The sequence below is a fragment of the Pongo pygmaeus genome, chromosome 8, assembly GCF_028885625.2.
Source record: "Pongo pygmaeus isolate AG05252 chromosome 8, NHGRI_mPonPyg2-v2.0_pri, whole genome shotgun sequence".
NCBI lineage: Eukaryota > Metazoa > Chordata > Mammalia > Primates > Hominidae > Pongo > Pongo pygmaeus.
In genome coordinates, this window is record NC_072381.2 from 24,656,390 (window position 1) to 24,678,015 (window position 21,626).

The 21,626-nt window shown below is 42.7% G+C and overlaps 1 protein-coding gene across 47 annotated transcripts in view; it reads left to right on the forward strand.

Annotated features, from left to right (window-relative positions):
• KIAA1217 (KIAA1217 ortholog) overlaps positions 1-21,626 on the forward strand; it is an 850,426-nt gene that overhangs the window by 778,397 nt on the left and 50,403 nt on the right. For 27 of the 47 annotated variants that reach the window (XM_063669650.1, XM_063669652.1, XM_063669649.1 and 24 more), the window contains one exon: positions 19,485-19,534. In XM_063669650.1, the coding sequence (XP_063525720.1) occupies positions 19,485-19,534 (50 nt within the window). Of the gene's footprint in view, positions 1-18,835; positions 18,941-19,484; positions 19,535-21,626 lie in introns of all 47 variants that reach the window. The other 20 variants (XM_054436086.2, XM_063669656.1, XM_063669658.1 and 17 more) reach the window with 1 other exon arrangement.

Here is a 21,626-nt window from a genome sequence, read left to right on the forward strand (position 1 = left end):
CAGACCAATGTGACATCTGGAGAGGAATCTACCAAGATGTGCCATAAGTCTTGGAAGCCTGTATTGCATACTTCACAGAAAGGATAACACACCTGTCCCCTTTGGCAGGCTTTGAGGTGGTGGTTGGGAAATGGTATGTCGCTGAGGGGATGGAACTTATGGGAGCAAGAATTTAGTCCAGGAAACAATAAAGATAATTTGTCTCCTGCATATAATGTTGAGAGCCAGAATCCATCCTCCCCATCATCCACTTGTCTCCCACACTGACCTATTCTAGATAAAAGAGTATCAGGAGCTTGATTTTGCCATGATCATATTGAACTGTTTCCATCCCAGTTCTTGGATGATAAAAACCTGAATTTGCATGAAAACAGATTAATTTAGATGTAATATTCTTTTGGGAATAGTGCTGAAATTATCAAAATTTTTGGTCAACCAAAGATGGTGTCTGCCTTCTTTCCAGAACCTAGCTCAGTGTCATCCGTGTAATTACCACACACACACAACTTAATGTACATCCTTGAGCCTCACTTTTCAAGAGATTTAGTTATGGAGAGAATAAAACCCTCTGCTGACCTGTGGAGTCGTCTCTGTATGGGATCGAAATCTTGAAAGATTTTAGCTTTTGGTACTATGGGTATTCTTTGAGGGCCTCCACTCCCTTTTTTAAAAAAGATGTGCCAACCCTAGAGACTTCCATTTTGTAAAATTTCAGAAAATTCTACGGACTTTAGTTTTACATGTTAGAAAACCTTTTTAAAAAATCCAAATTATTCTATTTCCAGATTAACAAGTATAAGAAAAACTGACTAAACAGATGAATATTCACCTAAAATATACTGTCATTATCACCACTGTATTCTGCCATATGATTGTAATTATGAATGTAATTTTACATGTTCACATTTTTCATTCCCCATAATGTAAAGTAGCACAGGAAGAATTTTCTCTCATACATCTTGCCAAGGTGACTCCCCACCTGTAATCAGCTTATCTCCAGAGGGTGAATTGGAATGCTTGGGTATATGTGGGCTGGTTAGATTCTCTTTTCCTAGAGACCTGCACATAGACACACAGACACACAGAGACACACACATACCACATGGACACATAAAGACACAGACACACACAGACACACATAAGACAGACACACCTACAAATACTCCTACACAGACACATACACACACACTGTCTCTCTCTCTCTACATTTAGAGTCACTATGGCTGAAAGACCTAAACACTCCCCGCTAACTCCACTCAGTCACATGTCAAAGGTGAAGAATAATTCTCTGCTCAAAAGAACTTGAGTCTGGAACTTCTACCCTCAGCACTCCTACATGCTTCCCCCATTGTTTCTTACATGGGACAAAGTGACAAGGGTGGAGCTCATGCCATACTTCCTCCTCCAAGGACAGCTCAGAATCTGGCCCTGAACTCTTTTAGATATCTTGGTAACTAGGCTGACATGTAGCATTCCTGGGGAATGTATAGGAAGGAGGTGAATGGCACCTATCATTTATTGAGAGCCTTTTATGAGCCAAGCACTATGTGAAGTGGTTTCTATACATTATATGATATAATCATCATGACAACCCAGTGAGATACGTACTATCATCATCTCCATTTTACAGATGCAGAAACTGAGGCTCAGAGAGGTTAAGTAACTTGCCCGAGGCCACAAAGCCAGTAGGTGGCATAAAATGTCCAGGACTATTAAAGAATTCTACGTATTCCATACTGTTTACCACTCTGCACTATTCTGCCTTGCAAATGAGAACTATAAGCCCCACCTCCACACAACAGAGAAGTTAATTCAGGAGTGAATTCTAAACATTCTAACCAGAATTCTTCAAAAATTGTTTCAGGACTAGATGCTAAGTAACTGTTCCTAAAGGATATTTACAATCATAAACACAGTAGAATTTGCATAATTATGCTGCTAAATATACACACGCCATTTTAAATATAACTGCCCTAGCTAGTATATTAGCACAATTATGCAGAAATAGGGGAAGAAAGAGGACAACATTCTTGGTAGACTTCATTTTTTTAAATGCATCTGAGTACTATGTCAAAGAAAAATGTTAAAAACAGGAACATCAGAAACAATTACTGAAGCACAAAATTATAGTCCATTGTCTCATCTATACCATGATGTTATTTAGAAATGCTTAATCTGTGTAAGTATTGTTAAAGAATTTTCAACCCCTTAAAGCTTAACTTCATGAGCACAGGGTCCTATAAAGAACCAATCCAATTTCTGTTGCAATTTCATAATATTAAAAAGCAAATAAATATGAGAGTGTTTTTCATATGAGACTCTCAAGTGACATTTTACATTGAAGATGTGAAGCTGCAAAAACACAGGAGGGAGGCTGAGAAATCGGTGGCTGTGCTTTCTGTTGGCACTGCTGGGTTCTTATGCTGTTCTGAAGAGCACTTCAATATAATAGCCCAAATAACTGTGGGATGTTAGAAATCAGAGGGAAAAATTCTTCCTTCCACATGCATACTTTGAAGACATCCAGTGGTAGATTTTTGAAGGAATGTGATTTGGTAACAGCTCTGTTGACTTGAAAATAGCTCGCTCAAGACTAAGTAATTGAGTCTTGAGTCTTATATTTAGTCACGTACCTTGTGCTAATGAATTTAGCATCTCTTTCTTTCTAAAGATGCTTCAGTGAGCATCTAGTAATAATAAATTGCATCTAGAATATCTGGAGAACATGGTGTCTATGGTATAGCATTCATGTGATGGTAGGGGTCTCCTCCCAGGAATACCAGGGACTTTGGGGTACAGTGACAGATCATAGCTGCTTTGACTTTCAGAACAGCTATTCTAGTGTCTGAGCTTCTAGAAAAGAAAGCAGTCTTGAGTGACGAAGTGGTTTTATCCAAGTGACTTCCATTCAGCTAGGACTCCAAGTAGAGAATAGTCCTAGTGACTAGGAGAGACTGCCCAAGGAGAACATGTGTGACAAATGGCTTAGTGCCTGAGGCTCTGTCTTCTCTAGGTTGTAAAATTACTTCATTAAACAGCATCATTATTTCTATTCATGGCACAGAAAACAGCCCTTAAGAATTGTAAAATTCTGGGACATTTATGTTTTGCTGTTTTCTATTTGTAGTTTGGATCATATACTGTAATGTAAAATACCTTTAGTGAAATAACACTCAAAATTCAAGAGTGCTCATCGCAAAGTGACTACCTTGCCTTCGAAATATGTAACAGATTCCTCCAAATTGATTTTTCAGGACCCAGTAAACTTGAACTGAGATTGTATTTTTACACTATTCTATACCTAGAGCAGCTACATTCAACAAATTAGCATTGAGTTACACTAGGAAGAAAAATTTTGCCCATTCCGAGCACCTATATCTATAGAAAAGCAAGCAACATGAGTTTCTATTATGATTTTTGAGGCATGGTAGACTTAGCAGAACCTTCTGTGTACAGGAGGAAGCCCACATGGCAACTGGCAGCTTGTGTCTGCTGTTAATCATCTCACATCACTTTCTCATTTTATGAGGATTCAGTGTTACTATGTTGGTAACTTTTAGGGGTGAGATGGATCCTTGGTTAAACGTTGATCAAATGAAAGTCTAAATTCAGATTTATGTCATTGAAAAATGTTCACTGCGACTGGAAGACCTTTGAAGATTTCCTAAACCATGCTTTATCCTCCTAGAGGACAGTCAGTTTGAATGATGGGAAAAGAAGGATTACTTGCTTTCCTTTCTTGCTGGTATAGTAAAAAGTGAGCCACATCAGCGATATCTTAAGTAGTTACAGTTAGCATCTCAGTAAAGCAGAGTTTCTTAACCTCTGTACTGTTGTCAGTTTGGGCCTGATAATTTGCTGTAGGGGGCTGTCCTGTGCATTGTAGGATGTTGTCTTAGTCCATTCTGTGTTGCTATAAAAAATACCTGAGACTGGGTACTTTGTAAAGAGAAGAGGTTTATTTAGCTCATGGTTCTAGAGGCTGGGAAGTTCTAGGGCATGGCCCTAGCTTCTGGCAAGGCCTTTTGTGCTGTATCATAGCATGGCAGAGAAGGTCAAGGGAGAAGTGAACCCAGGCAAAGAGGGAGAAACCTGAGGGGGGTCTGGTTTCATAACAACTCACTCTCATGGGAACAAATTCATTACTGATAGAATGAATCCAATCTCCTAAAAGCGAGAGCAAGAAATCACTCACTACATTGAGAACAGCATGAGGCCCTTCATGAGGGATCTGCCCCCATAACCCAAACACCTTCCACTAGGCCCTACCTCCCAGCACTGCCACTTGGGGGATCACATTTCAACATGAGTTTTAGTGGGGACAAACCATATCCAAACCGTAGCAGATGTTTAGCAGAATCTCTGGCCTCTACCCACTGGAAGCCAGTAGCAAATACCAACCACCAATCCTGACCTAGCCAGGATAATCAAAGACATCTCTAGATATTGTAATGCCCTGCCCGGGGCGGGGGGGGGGGGGGGGGGGCAAAATGCCCCAGCTTAGAAACGTTGCTCTAAAGGAAATTTGAACTTTTTCTACTTTTAATAAAATAGAGAAATGAAAGAATACCCCATGTTCAAGCAATGTGACATTCATAAGGCAAGGACCAGGACAGTTATTACCTCCATTCTGCCCTCCTCTTCTTGATAAAGCAACTCATTATTGATACAGCTTGCTATGACTACCTTCGGGTCAATCAATCTGCTCATCAACCAGTTGTTCAGAGGCAGTAACTTGTAATGGACTTCCAAGCCAGAGTGCCTGGGTTCAAATCCCAGTTCTAACACTTGCCAGCAGCTGGGACCTTTGACAAATTACCGAATCTTGCTCTGCCTCCATTTGCTCAACTGTGACACAGAGATAATAATAGTGTCTACCCCATAGGATGCAACAACTCATTACAGTTCAGTGTGTTATGCCAGCCTGGGATATACTAAGTGGTCGAGAGTTTCTAGTTTGAGCAAAGCACTCTACTAAGTGCTACTAAACAGGAATGTAAATACACAGAGTTGGCGAGGATGAGGAACTGCCCGAAGAAGCAGGCAGAGACATTTCTGAATATAATATCAGAAAACACATAAGGCGAGCAAGGGTGAGAGAATTAAACTAAATGTGAACACAGAATAGAATGAGCTGGGCTTACAGATCCAAATTAGAATGTTTAGAGTATCAAAACTGCTTTTAAGTTCATTTCAGGAAAGTAGCCAGGGTTGCACATCTGCTTAGGTCCAGGGGCAAAAAGACAAGCTAGGTTCAGGGCATCCTTTTAAAACTGCATCTGAGCTCTAAGACTGAAGATAAAGACGGCTAAGCCAGGTATGCGTGAAATCATTAGGTTATCTATTTTGATGCCTAATAGTGCCTGACTGATTCAGCTCTTGTCTGAATTGCTTTTTCATGTAGCTGTAATTATGGATCAATAAATGTTTATTGAGCTGCTCTTCTGTGCTTAGCTGTGGACTGGATGATTTGCTGCATACAAAGAAACTGAGATATGGTTCCCATACACCAGGAACATACGCCATGAAAACAGCCATAAAAGATTAAAAGCTTAATATAAACATATAAGCTTTGTCACAGTTAAGTACAGGAAGCTTCTGAGTTACAAATGCCTACTGAATACCTGTTTTTGAGAAACAACCACAATCATTGAATTTCACACTTGGTATTTCTTTTGGCTTCGGTGATGCCCAGGAATGCTCTTCTTGTCGTTCCTGAGAGTGACAATGTCTCCTTGTGAGTCAGGGAGGAGAGAAGGGGACATGCCAAGCCACATGGCACCCCCAGAGGCTTGAGATCCAGAGAAAGATCTCTTCCCAGCTTCCCGAAGTCCAGCTTGGAAGTCAGGACACGTTTTCCTTGAAAACAATGAGGAACAACGACAGGACTAATAATACATTGTAGGTTAAAGAGGCTTCCATGGGCCAGCTGGAAATCCAACCACCATTTATTCCAAGTTCTAAACAATGAAAGTACAAGTAAACTTTTCAATGATAAGCCTGCCATAATTTGGGGTCTGCTTGTACATAATTAATTCCAAAGAAGTGATACAGACAGTAATTGCTATGAATTCAGAAAAGGGAACATTTTCCCAAAGTTATGTGGGTCTGAGAGCCTTCTTGAGAACATTGAGATGGTCTAGAATTGAGGGCATGTACGTAATGAAATGAAAAGATGTCATTTGGGAAAGACCAACTAGTCTCTATCCAAAATTTGCTATACTTTTACCATCATGGTACCTATAAAAATGACATCTTGAAATGATGTTTTGCCAGTCTCAGAAATCAAGTGCTGACCAACTGAATTGTTATTTCATTCACAGGAATGGAATTTCATGGTTAAGTCATATTTGTTAGTTATTCCTTCAACTCCTAAGTTCAGGCAACAGATATTTGATAAACATACTAGACCAACTAACAGATTTATGCAGCTAGCTCTATTCTTACACACAGGGATACTCTGTCAGAAATGCCAATGGAATAGCAGCCACAAGGTCTGTGTGCTACTTTAAACAAACCAATCTCTCAAAAGGAAAAGGCATCGTCTGTCACTAATTACATCAAATTAAAATGTGCTGTTGTATCTTCTTTGAATATTCACGAGGTGCTGTCAATCAGAAGCCCTAAGTCTGAGACCAGAAACTTGAGCCAGAAAAAACTAAACACTGTGAGATTCAGATAACTCCTTCCTTTGCCAACCAGAACTTCTTCAAAGAGAAGAGGAATAGCTCAGGTGCAGAGTAAGCCTCCTGAAAAGATGACAAAATCAACTCAATGCAGAATCGTGGGGTTCCCACCCAACCTAAAGATGGATCATCAAAATAGCCCAGGAGCTGATAATCCTAGACTCTGTTGACACACAGGACACATAGTTTAGCCTCTCTTGTGATTTACTTGTCCTTCTGTCTGGCGGAAACCATGGAGATTACACTTGTCTTTATTTGAATTCTGGACTTCATTTTTCATGAATGAAATGATTCAAAAAATACAGCTGGGTCTAAGCATGAATTCTAACTTTCAAAAATCGCAGATCTTAAAAAGTCTGTATTGAACTGGATGCAGTAACTCATGCCTGTAATTCCAGCATGTTAGGAGGCTGAGGCAGGAGGGTCACTTGAGCCCAGGAGTTCAAGACCAGCCTGGGCAACATAGTGAGATCCCATCTCTACAAAAGATTTTTTAAAAAATTAGGTGTGGTGGCCCATGCTTGTAGTCCTAGGTGCTCAGGAGGCTAAGGTGGAAGGATCACTTGAGTCCAGGAGTTGGAGGCTGCAGTGAGCTATGATTGCACTACTGCACTCCAGCCTGGGCAACAGAGCAAGATCCTGTCTCAAAAAAAAAAAAAGTCTGTATACACTCATGCAGGGCCAACCTGTATCATCAGTAAATACTTCCTCTGTCTCCTTGTCCATCCACAAAGCTAAAGAGACCTTAGAGAATACTGTGTCCTAATACCTGACTTTACAGCAGGAGAAACAGCAAGGAGACTTCCTAAAGGTCCAAGGACAGGAGCTACTCTAGTTAAATGACATTTCGCTATCCTGCTGCCTTAAGAGTGGCTCCAGCCATTGCTCTTGACCTCACAGCCACCTGCTGGGCCACACCACCCCCATCTCACCTGACTTGCTACAGTGGTCTCCCAAAAGGTCTCCCCACTCAGTCCCTGCCCACCTTCCGCCTGTTCTCACTGGGGAGGCCAGAGTGACCCCGTTAAAACGTGAGACCTTTCATGTCCGGCCTCAGCTCAGGACTCGCCGTGGCTCCCCTCACATTTTGTCTTTGCAAGCACAAACAACTAAGAAGACAAAACAAAAAGGAAATGCACTAGAGAGACCAAATATAGCAAATGTTTTTTTTCTTTTCCCTAAGAGTCATTATTTTATTTCTTTTGAGTCCACCCTAAGATTTACAGCTCTAAAGCAGGCGAGAGTGGGGAGTTCATTTCCACAGTCACCATGAGGTCCGCTCAAGAGACCATCTCTCCTGACACCGTCTCTCTTTTGAAGGTAAATTAGCTGGCCGTGTTCAGTTGGCCCATAACATGAAGCAACTGCTATTCCTACCTGTTTGTACCTGTGCAAACAATGAGATGTCACTTCCAGAACACAAATGTTCCAGATTAGCCTCAGGGAGGAGAAAGAAAATGCAAAATAGGTGATTTCATAAAGCAGGGTGTAAGCTTGCCCTGGGGAGTGGCGGCTCTAGGCACCCAGCAGAGAACCAACAGGAAGTGAAGTGCCTCACCCTAGATGTGAGTCACTAAGGGAGGCAGCTCAGTGCCACGGAGAGCCCTGGATCCAAGAGAGCCTGCAGGCTAATTGCTCTGTTTCCCTAAGAAAAGCCCTGCCTGGCTAAGCCTCAGTGGCTTTTGTCCTAATAAGGGGATGATAATCTACTCAAGAGTTCTCTGCAATTTTTTATTTTTATTTTTGTTATATTTATGTGTATATATGTATATATATGTGTATATATGTGTGTGTATATATATAGATATACATGTATATCTATCTATATATAGATAGATATACATGTATATCTATCTATATATAGATAGATATACATGTATATCTATCTATATATATATATATTTTTTTTTTTTGAGACAGTCTCACTCTGTTGCCCAGGCTGGAGTGCAGTGGCGCAGTCTCTGCTCACTGCAACCTCTGCCTCGCGGGTTCAAGCAATTCTCCTACCTCAGCCTCCCAAGTAGCTGGAATTACAGAAGCCCACCACCACGCCCAGCTAATTTTTTTGTATTTTTAGTACAGACAAGGTTTCACCATGTTGGCCAGGCTGGTTTCGAACTCCTGACGTCAAGGGATCCGCCCACCTCAGCCTCCCAAAGTGCTGGGATTACAGGTGTGAGCCACCGCGCACGGCCTATTTTTATTTTTTAGTGTATTATTATTTTAGAGATGCGGTCTTGCTCTGTCACCCAGGCTGGAGCGCAGTGGTGCAATCATAGCTCACTGCAGCCTCAAACTCCTGGGCTTAATTAAGCAAGCCTCCCACCTCAGCCTCCCAAAATTTGGGGATTACAAGTGTGAGACACTGTGCCTGGCAGAGGGACAAGTTCTGTGCAATTTAAATGAAAATAGCTAGTAGATCACCTTGTGTACTGGAAAGTTCTCTATGAATAAACGTTTCATTGACATAAAACCGTGAAGCCATATAGTCGTGCCATCCCTTCGGATCTGAGGGGGATTGTGTCCTTATTCCTGACTTGGGGCTTTTTCCTGGTCCCAACCAGAACAGCCTACACAGAAAGTGAATTGTGAAATAGATTAAAGGCTGCCTGGAGCCTTCCCTAAGCGTGTTTGCTGTGCTGGGCAGAGCACTGCTAGAACCTCAGAAACCAACTGTGTTTGCAGGGAACACCAAGCCTGGGTAGGACTGAGCTTGGACCTCCTGGTTGGACCTGCCCGCCTTTCTTTTTCTTTTTTTTTTTTTTTTTTTTAATAGCTTCAGTCAAGATCACAGACCCAGAATGGGAAGAGCTATGGGATTTATGTAAATCCCTTCCAACCAGAAACTTATGTAATTCCAGGATTCTAAGTGAGGCTGGATTTCTGTGGGTAGTAGGTGTGAGAGAATGGGTACCCCTGTTTAACAAGGGGTGGGGGCCTTCTGAGACTGTTTCCTCTACAGAGTAAGGGTTCGTTCAGCCTTTTCCATGGCCTGCCAAGAACTCAACTCCATGTTCCCTCACTTCCTGTAATTGACCTTGTCCAGGACTTTCTGACCTTGGAGAATTCACCTTTGCTCTTTCTGCTGCCTCGTGCATTCTTCCACCAAATGTCTAACCGACTGGCTCCTCTCCAAACTCAAGGCTTTGCCAAATGCCACCAGCTCAGGGAGGCCTTTCCTGGCCATGATACTTGAAGTTGCAACACTCCCCCGCAGTCTCCCATGCCCCAAATGTAAGTTCCATGAGGGCAAGCCCTGTGCTTTTACCACCATATCCCCAGCATCTTGAGCTGTGCCTGGCCCAAGAAATATTTGTTGAATGAATGAATTTAAAGAGATATCATGAAGGCTTACACATCCTCAGTGGTTTACAGGTTATAATGTGCTTCCCTACACATTTTTCTCATTTGCCGTCATTTTGATGTCTCTGTAGGGTGACAGCCTTTGGGACAGATAAGGCAGTTGTTTTCCCAGTTTGATGGTTAAGGAAGCGGAGACTCAGAGACGTTAAGAAACTTCTGAGTGGAGATTTGTATCTCCCCATGGATGTCTGTTAATGAACTTGAATGCAGCATGCCCAAAAATAAAGTCCTGTCTTCCCCATATCAGGTAACGACAGCTTCATTCATCTAGTCGCTCAGGCCAAAAGCCTTGGTGTCATCTTGATTGCTGTCTCCCCAACCCTGCGTTTGGACACCCAGACCCAGAGAACAGTAAGATCTGTACTCAGAGGTTTCCTGGCTCCAGCCATTGCTCGCGACCTCACAGCTACCCATTGGGCCAAGCCACCTCCAGTTCTCACCTGACTTGCTGCAGTGGTCTCCCAAGAGGTCTCCCCACTCAGTCCCTGCCCACTGGCCAGAGTGACCCTGTTAAAACATGAGACCTTTCACGTCCAACCTCAGCTCACACTTCCCCGTGGTTCCCATCACACTCAGGGTCAAAGTGAGAGTCCCTAAGATGACACACAAGTAGGGAGAATGCCCTTCTCAGCTGGACTGCGGCAGCTCCAGCGTATCCCTGTTGTCCTTGTACAATACTTGCAATGACCAATGGCTCCCCTGTCCACTTTCTGAAGCATCCTGGTGTGGAGGATAAATGATTTAATTCCCCTCACCACAAGCTCTGGCCAGGTCAACCCTCTGCCCCTCTGACATCATTTCAATCACCCTCCCGTTGCTTCCTTCACTGCAGGCACACTGGCCTCCCCAGCTCTCCTCAGTACTGCCAAGCATGCTCCTGCCTTGGGCAGAGTGTATATGTGTGAGTGCACCTGCCCTTCCCACAGCCTAGAACATTCCTCCTCCAGACCACACATGGCCTGCTCTCTCACTTCCTCAGGTCTTTATTCAAAAGTGACTTTCTCAGTGAAGCCCTGTCTGCTCACCCTGTGTAAAATTTCAGCTCTTCCTTCTATCTCTCTTCCCAGATTTTTTTTTTCTCCTTCATGTTCATCGGTGTCTAAGGTTTATCATTTATTTTGCTAATGGTCAGTAGAATGTAACCTCCACGTAAGCAAGGAGTTTTGTCTGTTTTGTTCATGTCTATGTCCTTAGTGCCTGGAGCATTCTCTAGTATGCAGTAGGTGCTCAATAAATGTCGATTGGATTAATGGATGAAAGAAAGGTCATACCACTGTAAGGATGGAGTCAGAGCACAAATTTGGGTTAATTCCTGGTCCACTGTTTTTGCTTCCACTAAATTTTATTTGGTCTACGGCTTCTGCGCTTGCCCTGGAACCCTGCTCAGAACACTTCTACCTTCTCCTTCTTCTTCTCCCTCTGGATAAATTCTGCCATTCTTTTCAGCATCATTCACATCTCACTTCTCATAAGAACTTGTTCTTCCCCAGCCTATTGCTCTGTCTCCACCATCCAGGAGTACCTTATTGATAGCACTGAGCACAGAGGAACCCCACAGAATTCTGGCTGGGCCGTAGCCACCATGCCCACCCAAGCCAAGTCATCCTAAGCCTAGGATCAGGAAGAAAGGCATCAGCATCACTGACTCTCAGCGCCCGTCATGGTGCTCACACACAAAGTGATGGTGGAAGTGTACTGAAATTGACATGATAATCAATCGTCTCCCGAGGCCGTGAAGAAAATAAACAGCATCCCTAGGAGTATGTGAAGAAGTATTTATTAGAGAGAATACCATCATCTCCACAGCACTCCCTCTCCACATCTCATTGCCAGTTTTCATTTTCTCAACACCTCAGTGAATTTATGAAGAAAGATTAGAAATAGCTTTTTACTCCAGATCGTTGTAAATGGAGCTTCATTTTTGCCTGTTTTTTACAGGTGTCCTTAAATGTGTCTGTCTTCATGCATTGTAAGTTAAATGCAGAACATTTTAGATGAGCCCCTTTGTTAGGTTACAGTCTCTTTCCTGACTTGGGAAAAGTGCCTAATGAGAAGGTTTCCCCCAACTCTGTCTCCTTGAAGATTACCAGAAGGAGAGGACATAGGAAGAAATAGAAGGGGCATAAGGGGGCTTTTCTTCTCATTTATTACCCTCCTCTGTCATTCAGAAAGCAATGTCAGTGTAGCATGGGAACAGCAAGGCTGAAAAATAGCCCAGATGCAATGGGGTTCAGTTGGGATAATGTTGAAAGTATTCAGGGTCCAACCTGGGTAAGAGGCAGGAGAAATGACCAGACTGTTCAGACAGTATCGAAGGTGTAGAAAGTAAGGCCAGGCTACAGATAAAGAAATAGTTTGTATGAATAAGAGAAATGAAGACAACAAAAAATCACCATACTTAGAGGGGGTCTTGGAGTTTCAGATCTAGACAGTAACACCATTCTGAGTTAGAATTCAAGGTCAGAGGATGGCTGTAAAGATTTTGAGGCTCTATAGTGCCAAATTTCTGTAGGGGTTGTAAGTATGGATGTTGAAGCTACAAAGGATGGCAGATGGGAGCACAGTTCTAAGCTGGAGTCATCCAGGGATGGGAGGGGATTTCCTGGATAATGGTAGGGAACTTGGGGATGAGATAGTCAAGAATTCTAAAGCAGGGGAGATGCTGAGACATTACATGAAACAAAATATTGAAGCGCTTTTTAGGGGAGACAGAACATAGCCAGCCTTCTTGCTCGTGCCATAAGCACAGGGCCTGGGGAGAAGAAATGGCAGCCCTGACCGCCAACTACACCAATGTCTCCCAAGTAGAGCTACATGTGTCAATGAGAAGTTAAATGTATTGGGAGCTTGGGGAACAATGTCTTTAGTTACACAGCTTTTCCACCAATAGGTTAACTTCAGGCAGAAATAGAAAGTTCATTGCTTAGAGTCACATTTGAAGCTTTACCACAAATTCAGACAATTTGAATTCCTTTGTTTTGTTGAACTCATCTGAAAACAGAGTCTTTAATTACTTTGGGTTTCTTTTTCCTCATACCAGAGTCAGGGCATGAACAAACAAGGGCATAGCCTCGCTTTAAACCTGTTCACTATTGCATTCTGGAAAAATGCCTTCGGCACTGCCAAGACCCAAAGAGTTTCAGTTCAGATAGATTGCTCCTAGAAAAAAGAAATTGACATTGTCAAAGAAAAGCATGCCTGGGAAAGGGGGTGCAGTGCCTCTGCTGTGTCCACGGCAGCTAGCACGTTACCTAGCATGTATTAAGGGCTCAAAAATATTTGTTGATTGACTCATTGACCATGTAACACTTTCTGGGGGGGAGAGAGATGACAGGGAATGAGCAGGAATACAAAGAAAAAAATTGCAAAATTTAGAATTAGAAGCAAATGGAGGAACCACCTAGTAGGGACTCTCAGAAGGCCAGAATACTGCAGTTGTTACTGACTACAGTGTGTTGAGGCTGCAGTGAGCTATGATCATGCGCACTGTACTCCAGCCTGGGAACAGAGTGAGACCCTGGCTCAAAAAAAAAAAAAGTTCTGTAAATGGAGTCACTGGCTAAAAATCACCCCCTAACTGGTTAGGAAGGTTAATGCTTCAGACTAGGGGCTAATCACATCAGCTCGGCTAGCTGGTTTCAGCCATCTCCTGTAATATGTCTTCTGGATATTTAAGAACAAATCCTTTGGGATTCTTAATAGGGGAATCACCAGCTTCATATGCTATTGACTTGTTTCTTAATAGCCATTCATTTACTTAGATATATAATAAGGACTTAGTTCAGGCTTAGTGACACCTTGGTCAGTACAAAGTCCCTAGTCAAAAAAAAAAAAAAAAAAATCAAGGTGAAACTTGAATCAAAAAGTTATATAAGTGGGGCCAGGCATGGTGGCTTATGCCTGTAATTCCAACACTTTGGGAGGCCGATCTCGCTTGAGTCCAGGAGATCAAGACCAGCCTGGGCAACATGGTGAAACCCCACCTCTACTAAAAATACAAAAGAATTAGCCAGGTGTGGTGGTGCGTGCCTGTGGTGCCAGCTACTTGCGGGGCTGAGGCGAAAGGATCTCTTGAGCTCAGTGAGTTGGGGCTGCAGTGAGCTATGATCATGCCACCGTACTCCAGCCTGGGAACAGGGTGAGACCCTGTCAAAAAAAAAAAAAAAAAAAAAGTTCCATAAATGGAGTTACTGGCTAAAAATCATCCCCTAAACACAGATTTTTTTTTTCCTTTTCTGTGTTCCAAAGACAGAACAGACCACCAACAATATGCATTTTGCTTCATCTTCACAGACATGGAGCTTGCAGGAAAGTTGTTTAGAGTAATCAGACTTTTAACACTGGAAACAGCACTTCCCTGAATTTGACTTGAGTTTTTTTATTAATATTATGTTTGGATCATGAGAAGACTCATTCAGCCAGGCCGACTTAAGACATTAAATGACTAGTTAACCATATACACTAATCACATAAATATGGTTTGTGGAATGATATAAAATGGTTTATGAAATCATTTTTAAGCCATCTTTTCAACAGTAATTGTATCAGTCCTGTCATATTTTAAACCAAGCGATATTGGCAAGAATGAGCCTAAATGTCTTTCATATTCTGATGATGAGCATGAAAAATTGCCACTGCAATAAAATGACAGGGTTGTGTTCATTTCTCTTCTTCCATGGCACTTTGCTTTCTTCCCTTTCAACTTTAAAACACACTTCCTAACATCTCATCATGGGAGAAGGCTGCATAAGTTTCCAGTTGCTGTAATTTACTTAAACCATAAAATTGTTTCCAGATTACCAACCATAAAATGGAAAGACAATCTTATTTATGAATGTATAAATCAGATAATGTCCCCAAAATGAATCCTGAAACCAGACACACTTTGACGATTAAATAGGAGGGAAAATGTTTTCTCATTACCATGTGTCAAAAGAATTGTATTTTTGTGAAGTGGCTTTGGTCAAGACAGTAGAGCATACACTTGTATTTGGTGCTCTGTGTGCTCTCACCCGGGAGAGAATGGCTTCCCCTCTACTGTCAAGCATCTGAACTCTCCAGGGCGGATGTCAGATGAGAAGCCACCTGACTCAGTATCTCTGATGCAGCGTGTCTCTTTCCTGGAGGCCTTGCAGGTGACATACCCTGAACGAGGCCATCCAGGGAGCCTTTACTCCCTTCCTCACAGACATGAAAAGGCAAGCCAAGCATGTGGGTACCTGGAGTGCATATAGCCCTTTTGTTCTAAAAGCACCCAGACTCTTACCCCAGACCGTTCTGCAACTCTGTCAATATCAGCCTTAAAGAAGAATAGGATGTTGTTTGGGAGTTGTCTCTCTCTGCACCCTAAAACTATTATCTGGTGGGAGCTCAGGGTAGAAGCTGAGTACTCACTGAGCCAAGGAACATGCCGAAGGTGTGTCTGCAGCTCCCCAGACTTCCATGTGTAGATGACGTGGTCTGTGTTGTGACATTCTACAGTTCTAACCTCAAGGATGAATCAGTAGAGGAGCAATGTTGTTTATCCAGAATGATTCAGGTGCTTTGTTTCTTTTTTTTTCCCCCTTTTTTTTTTTTTTTTTTTTTGAGACAGAGTCTCGCTCTGTTGCCCAGGCTGGAGTGCAGTGGTATAATCTCTGCTCACTGCAACTTCTGCCTCCTGGGTTCAAGTGATTCTCCTGCCTCAGCCTCCCAAGTAGCTGGGATTACAGGCATGTGCCACCACACCCAGCTAATTTTTGTATTTTTAGTAGAGACGGGATTTCACCATGTTGGCCAGGCTGGTCTCGAACTCCTGACCTCAAGTGATCCACCTGCCTTGGCCTCCCAAAGTACTGGGATTACAGATGTGAGCCACTGCGCCCAGCCTGTTTCGAATTTTAATGCTGATGCTCTCCTTTGTTGGACAATGTAATGAAACCTGTTGACCAGACTGGAAGCAGAAAGAAGGCTGGTCTAGCCCTAACCAGCATTGTTCTCGTGGCCAGCGATGGAATCCCAGGACTCCCCTCTGCCATTTCCCTCTTAGCAGAGTCTCATTTAGTCTCTACATAAATGAGACCTACCTATTTCTTGCATTTCTTAATATTACTGTCTTCTGCATGTACTAAGGTTGTCATCATGCCTTCCTATCCCACACTCCAGCTGTACAGAACCCTTTAAGCAACTTCCTTACCAAAGCTGTCTAGACTCTAAAAATGCCACGTTACCTTTTTTTTTTTCTTAAAGAAATATCCTTTGCATTTGCCTAGGATTGAAGAAGAGCAGTAAAGTAATACATCTCAAGGTAGCCCTGAATGCACCTCTGCTCTTAGTGTCATTCGTTTTACTCCAGCACCACTGTGGATAGAGTCCCTATGGGACCAATGAGGACACTGGGAAACTTCACCTGGGGCTGAGCATTCTCCCAAGGAAGTCATTCATTTCCCAAGAGTTTGTGCAAGTCTGTGCCCCCCATGTGGCAGGAAGAGTGACCAACCACCACTCCCATTTTTTCTGAGATGCTACTGTGACTTGGGTCAATATGGATATTCACTAACCTGCTTTCCTTATTTGAATTGCTTACCATTTTTTCTCTTTGATATGTGGACTATTTTACGGCAAAGAGGGCGCCAAGGTATGACTGAAATGCTATATGGCTGAGAGGTTTAGCATCAACTGGTGTACCTGGAAACATTTGCAAATCACTCCGTGGAGATATATTTCCGCACTCACCATTTGAGATTTCTTATTTCCACTCTATTACAGCAGAGAGATCATACTATTAATACTTAAAATTGCTTGGTGATTTTTTTCCTCCTTGGTGGATTTGCAACCTTTAACTATCCAGACTGCATGACTTACATACAAGAAACTCAGTATTGTGACAGACCATCAATTTTAAACTAAAGGAAATGCATGGAGTTCTGATATCAGAAGTTTGCAATTACAAAATTAAGATCAGTGTTATATATGGCACTGAGAGTTACATTCCAAAGGCAAAACTCAAGGCTGCAATGCTTGAGTTGGACAAAATTACCCTTGAATATCATCTTGATTGTCATAAAGTTCAGGATGCAAATGCACCGTCTCTCAAAAAGAGCCCAACTTAGTCAGTTGGCTTTTTCTAGTGGAAGAACAGGCCATCATTACTTTTTTTTTTTTTTTTTTTTTGAGACAGTCTTGCACTGTCGCCCGGGATGGAGTGCAGTGGCGCAATCTTGGCTCATTGTAGCCTCCACCTCCCAGGTTCCGGTGATTCTCCTGCCTCAGCCTCCCGAGTAGCTGGGATTACAGGCATGCACAACCACACCCAGCTAATTTTTGTATTTTTAGTAGAGACGGGGTTTCACCATGTTGGCCAGGCTGGTCTCGAAGTTCTGACCTCAAGTCATCCGCCTACCTGGGCCTCCCAAAGTGCTGGGATTACAGGCAGGAGCCACCGTGCCCGGCCAGACCATCATTACTTTTCCCACTGACAATCAGATAAATTAGCCAGCTTGTATTTAATAGTGTAAGAATATACTGTTTGCAGCACAGGAATCCCCATCACTCACAAATCCAGAGGCCTGTAGGACTGAGATCCACATTGAGGAGTGAGGTCCCCTGTCTTATCTCAGGCTCATGCAAGGACACTCATTCATGGGAGATAACAGCACAGGCATTGCCCATTGCCATATACACTGTTCTCCTCTCTCTCCTTTTCCTGTTTTGAACTAACAAATATGCATAACTGAATTCACACGAGGTGACATGTGAAGCCTCTGTTCACTTACTTGTATTGTTGTTTTTAACAATGTGTTGAAAACATGGCAATAGTTCTGCGAAACGTCCATTGTCTGAGGTCTAGAAATGTGAGCCTATTTCAAATGCCAGCTAAACTGTAATGAAGCATCAAAGAGCCCTGGAGAGAGAGGAACAGTATCTGTATATGGAAATCATTGGGAAATTTTTCATTAACGTCTTGAGACAGCCAAGCTGTTAGGGATATTCGTGTTCCTGCGTGATTCTGTAAAAACCTCCAGGCTAAAGTTCTATGACATTAGATCTAACATTATCTACCTTCAAATACATGGGGTTTTTTGTTTTGTTTTGAGACAGAGTCTCACTCTTTTGCCCAGTCTGTAGTTCACTGGTGCAATCTTGGTAGTAGAGACAGGGTTTCACCATGTTGGCCAAGCTGGTCTCAAACTCCTGACCTCAGGTGATCTGCCCACCTTGGCCTCCCAAAGTGCTGGGATTACAGGCGTGAGCCACCGTGCCCCGCCAGGTTTCAGTCATATTTCTCCATGGTCTAAAGAAGAGACATGTTTGTGTTGCCCTTAAGCTGTGACACAAGTGTTACTACCCACACAGCAAACATCTCCATCATTTACACCAAAACCACTCAGCAGCCTCCCAGCTGAGGGGTAAAGCATAGAAATGTGTGCAGCTAGGTGAGATCTGGCCTGGGACACTGCAAATGCTAGGGAACAGCCCTTCTGTGCAAGGTGAAAGAAAGAAAGCAGGGCAGAAAGACTCAAAGACATAGGATGTGCAAACAGGAGTGTTTCCAAGGGAGATGTTTTTCAGTTGTTCCATGCTGTGTCTTTTTTTAGCCAGTCAGGTCACTGGCTTGATACTGAATACTGATCATGAATCTTGACCTCAGCTGAGGATGTGTGGCTCTTCATGTTCCTGAGCCAGGTTGGGTGAACTTCCACGGCCTTCTAGGTGGTACCTTTTGTAACCCTCAGGTGGTGCATTCACCCGGACAAACCGGTCTGAAAGTCAATAAAGCTTTAACAAACAATTCTCTTGTTTTACAGAGAGAGGATGCAAGCCATGGAGAAACAGATTGCCAGTTTAACTGGCCTTGTTCAGTCTGCGCTTTTTAAAGGGCCCATTACAAGTTATAGCAAAGATGCGTCTAGGTAAAAAAGAAGAAAGCCAATGAAAACAATAATTCAATCTGTTTCTCTTTTAATCATTAAGATAATTCATTCATTCAAATCTGTTTCCTTGTAATCATTTCAAGGCTGAAACTATTCACATCTCTATGGATCATGGGCGTTATTTTTTTGTTTTGGGGGGTTTGGTTTTTTGGGGTTTTTTTTTCCTCCTTCTGGTAATTCTTGGTCGAAAGTAACACTTTGGCCCAAGAAGGTAAATGGGCTTCCCAGTGCATGTGGCTTCATGGACCACTCACCGTGCAGTGCCTGCAACCGCCACCCTTGCGTGTCCACGTCGCCATCATCTGAAAGTCACAAGTGAGCCTGGCTGCATTCCACCCCCAGTGTCAGGTGCACACCTGGGAAGCCTTTTCCATCCTGGCCAATTGTGATGCTGATGCTAAAATACCTTCATTGCTTAATCCCATCACTGCCAATTGCTTCAAATAGTGGATGGAATGGGCTAAAAAAAAAAAAAAAGGCATTTTGGAAACCGCATAGCTGACTCTCTTTTTCTTTTATTCAGTGAGAAAATGATGAAAACCACAGCCAACAGGAACCACACAGATAGTGCAGGTAAGTAAGTGTTTTTGGAGCTGTAGGAGACCTGTGGGCTGCCGGGGATGAGCCGTGGCTGGTCTCAGAAATGTTTAACGTTTCCCTAAGTCACTTATTTGGTATGATGTCAGAGGATTCCTAGATATTCCTGCTAATACTGAAATTCCAGATTTATTCATTAATTCAGGGGGCAAAGCACTGTATTCTCCCTTCGGTTTTCATTCATTCGCTCATTCATTTGTTCATTGATAGGGCCATATGGTGGGCATCTTGCAGACACGGGGCTGCCTGCCTAGAACTTGGAATTCAATGGGGAAGATGGAAATGGGACAAGTAATTATATGTGTGTCAAGTGTTTAAAAGTGCAGGATAAATGTTTCACCAATAGGACTAGCCTATACCAAGGGCAATCCCCAGAGGAAGTGACACAAACTAAGCCCAGAAAGATGAAGAGGACTTAGGGGGAAGAAGGGTTGTCTAGTCGAGGGAATTTAAAATTGTTCTAAGTGCAAAGTGAAGCCATCAGAAGGTTGTACACTGAGGAAGGACATCAGCCCAGCTGCAATATGGGGATGGATGAGAAGGGACAGAAGCCAATAAGGAATGACCAGTGTCCAGATGGGAGAAAAAGGAGTACTTGGCCTAGGGCCTGCTTTTTATTTTATCTTTTTAATCTCATGACAGATGACAGGGCCTGCTTTTTAAATGCAAGCATTCCCCAGAAAGAGAGGCCAGTTCTGTTAGTAGTGGCGTTCACTAGTATCCAGGTCTTCGCAATGAATGTCTCATCCAGCAGTCTCAAGCCAGGCCTCTGCAAGAAGATGAGGTCTTCCCTCTCGTTGGGTTAGAAATAGAAATCCTTAGCAGGAACACATTCAGATACTAAATTACACAGAAAGCATATGGCAAGTTGGGTGAAACCCCAAATTTAGGGAAGCCACGTGTACTAGCTTTGTGCAGCACGGTGGAGTAGACAGAACTGGGGATTTCAGTTTAGGGCTCTGTTGGTCGTGGTTCTTCTCTGGCTGAGCACAATTTAGCTACAAGGCCAACAGAGCCGCTCTGCCAGCATTCTGGTTCCTGACGGGATTTGTTGTTTTGCTTAGAAATCAATCAATGGCCTTGGCCGAAGCTAGAGAATTATTTCACAGAAATTGCTAAACTTGTCTTCAGAGCAATTGCCAGTTTGTTTTGGAGATACTTAATTGTTTCATTTTTTAAAATGGATTGTAAACTTAGGGAGAAGAAAGGAAACTACTAAATACTAAAAGCTCCCATCCTTCTATAATCCATTCTAGAAATGATTCGTATCTGAAAGCACTGCTCTAAGCAATGTGTACGTGCTGTTTTGTATTCTCCTTTTATTTGTTTTTGCTTTATAGAGAAGAATAATAATAACTATGTAGTGAGTGCTTCCTATGCGCTTTTCATGCATTCACTCATGAACTCCTTACCACAGCATCCAGGGAGAGGTACAGTTTTTATTCTCATGTTCCAGAGAAGAAAACTGAACACACATCCACACACGTGACACACATCATCATAGTCCAAATGCCTGTCATTTTAACTCCTTTTATGTTGAGATGCCTCCGTCCCTTTAAAGATATATAGGTTGTTTCATTTCTTTGTTCTAAAAACTCTTGTCAATTTCTTTTCAAATGTGGGGAAAGGAGCCAGTGTCATTTCCTCAGATATATTTCCCAAAGTGGAATCGGTGGGTCCAAAGGGACAGTTCAGTGGCACTGGTGACGTGCTGTTAGTTTTCCCTTCTGAATGTCTGAGCTGATTTGCAACGCCATTGGCAATGAGCACGTGGATTCACTCCCCACGTCTCTGCTAGGTTTGGACTTTCTCACTCTAATGTATCAGGGCGAGATATTGTCCACAGGGGCTTCGTTGCCATAGCAGCCTTGTATAGTGCACAAAATATAATAATTCTTCCAGAATCCTAGGAAGTAAGCTACAAGACAAGTATTATCCCTGTTCTGTAGACAAGTAAACGGAATTATATAGAAGTCAAGGAACTCATCTGGCCAAGAGTAAAGGAAAACCCAGACTTCCTGGCTACTTATGGAATGTGGAGTTTACTGTGGAAAGAGAACAGATGGAA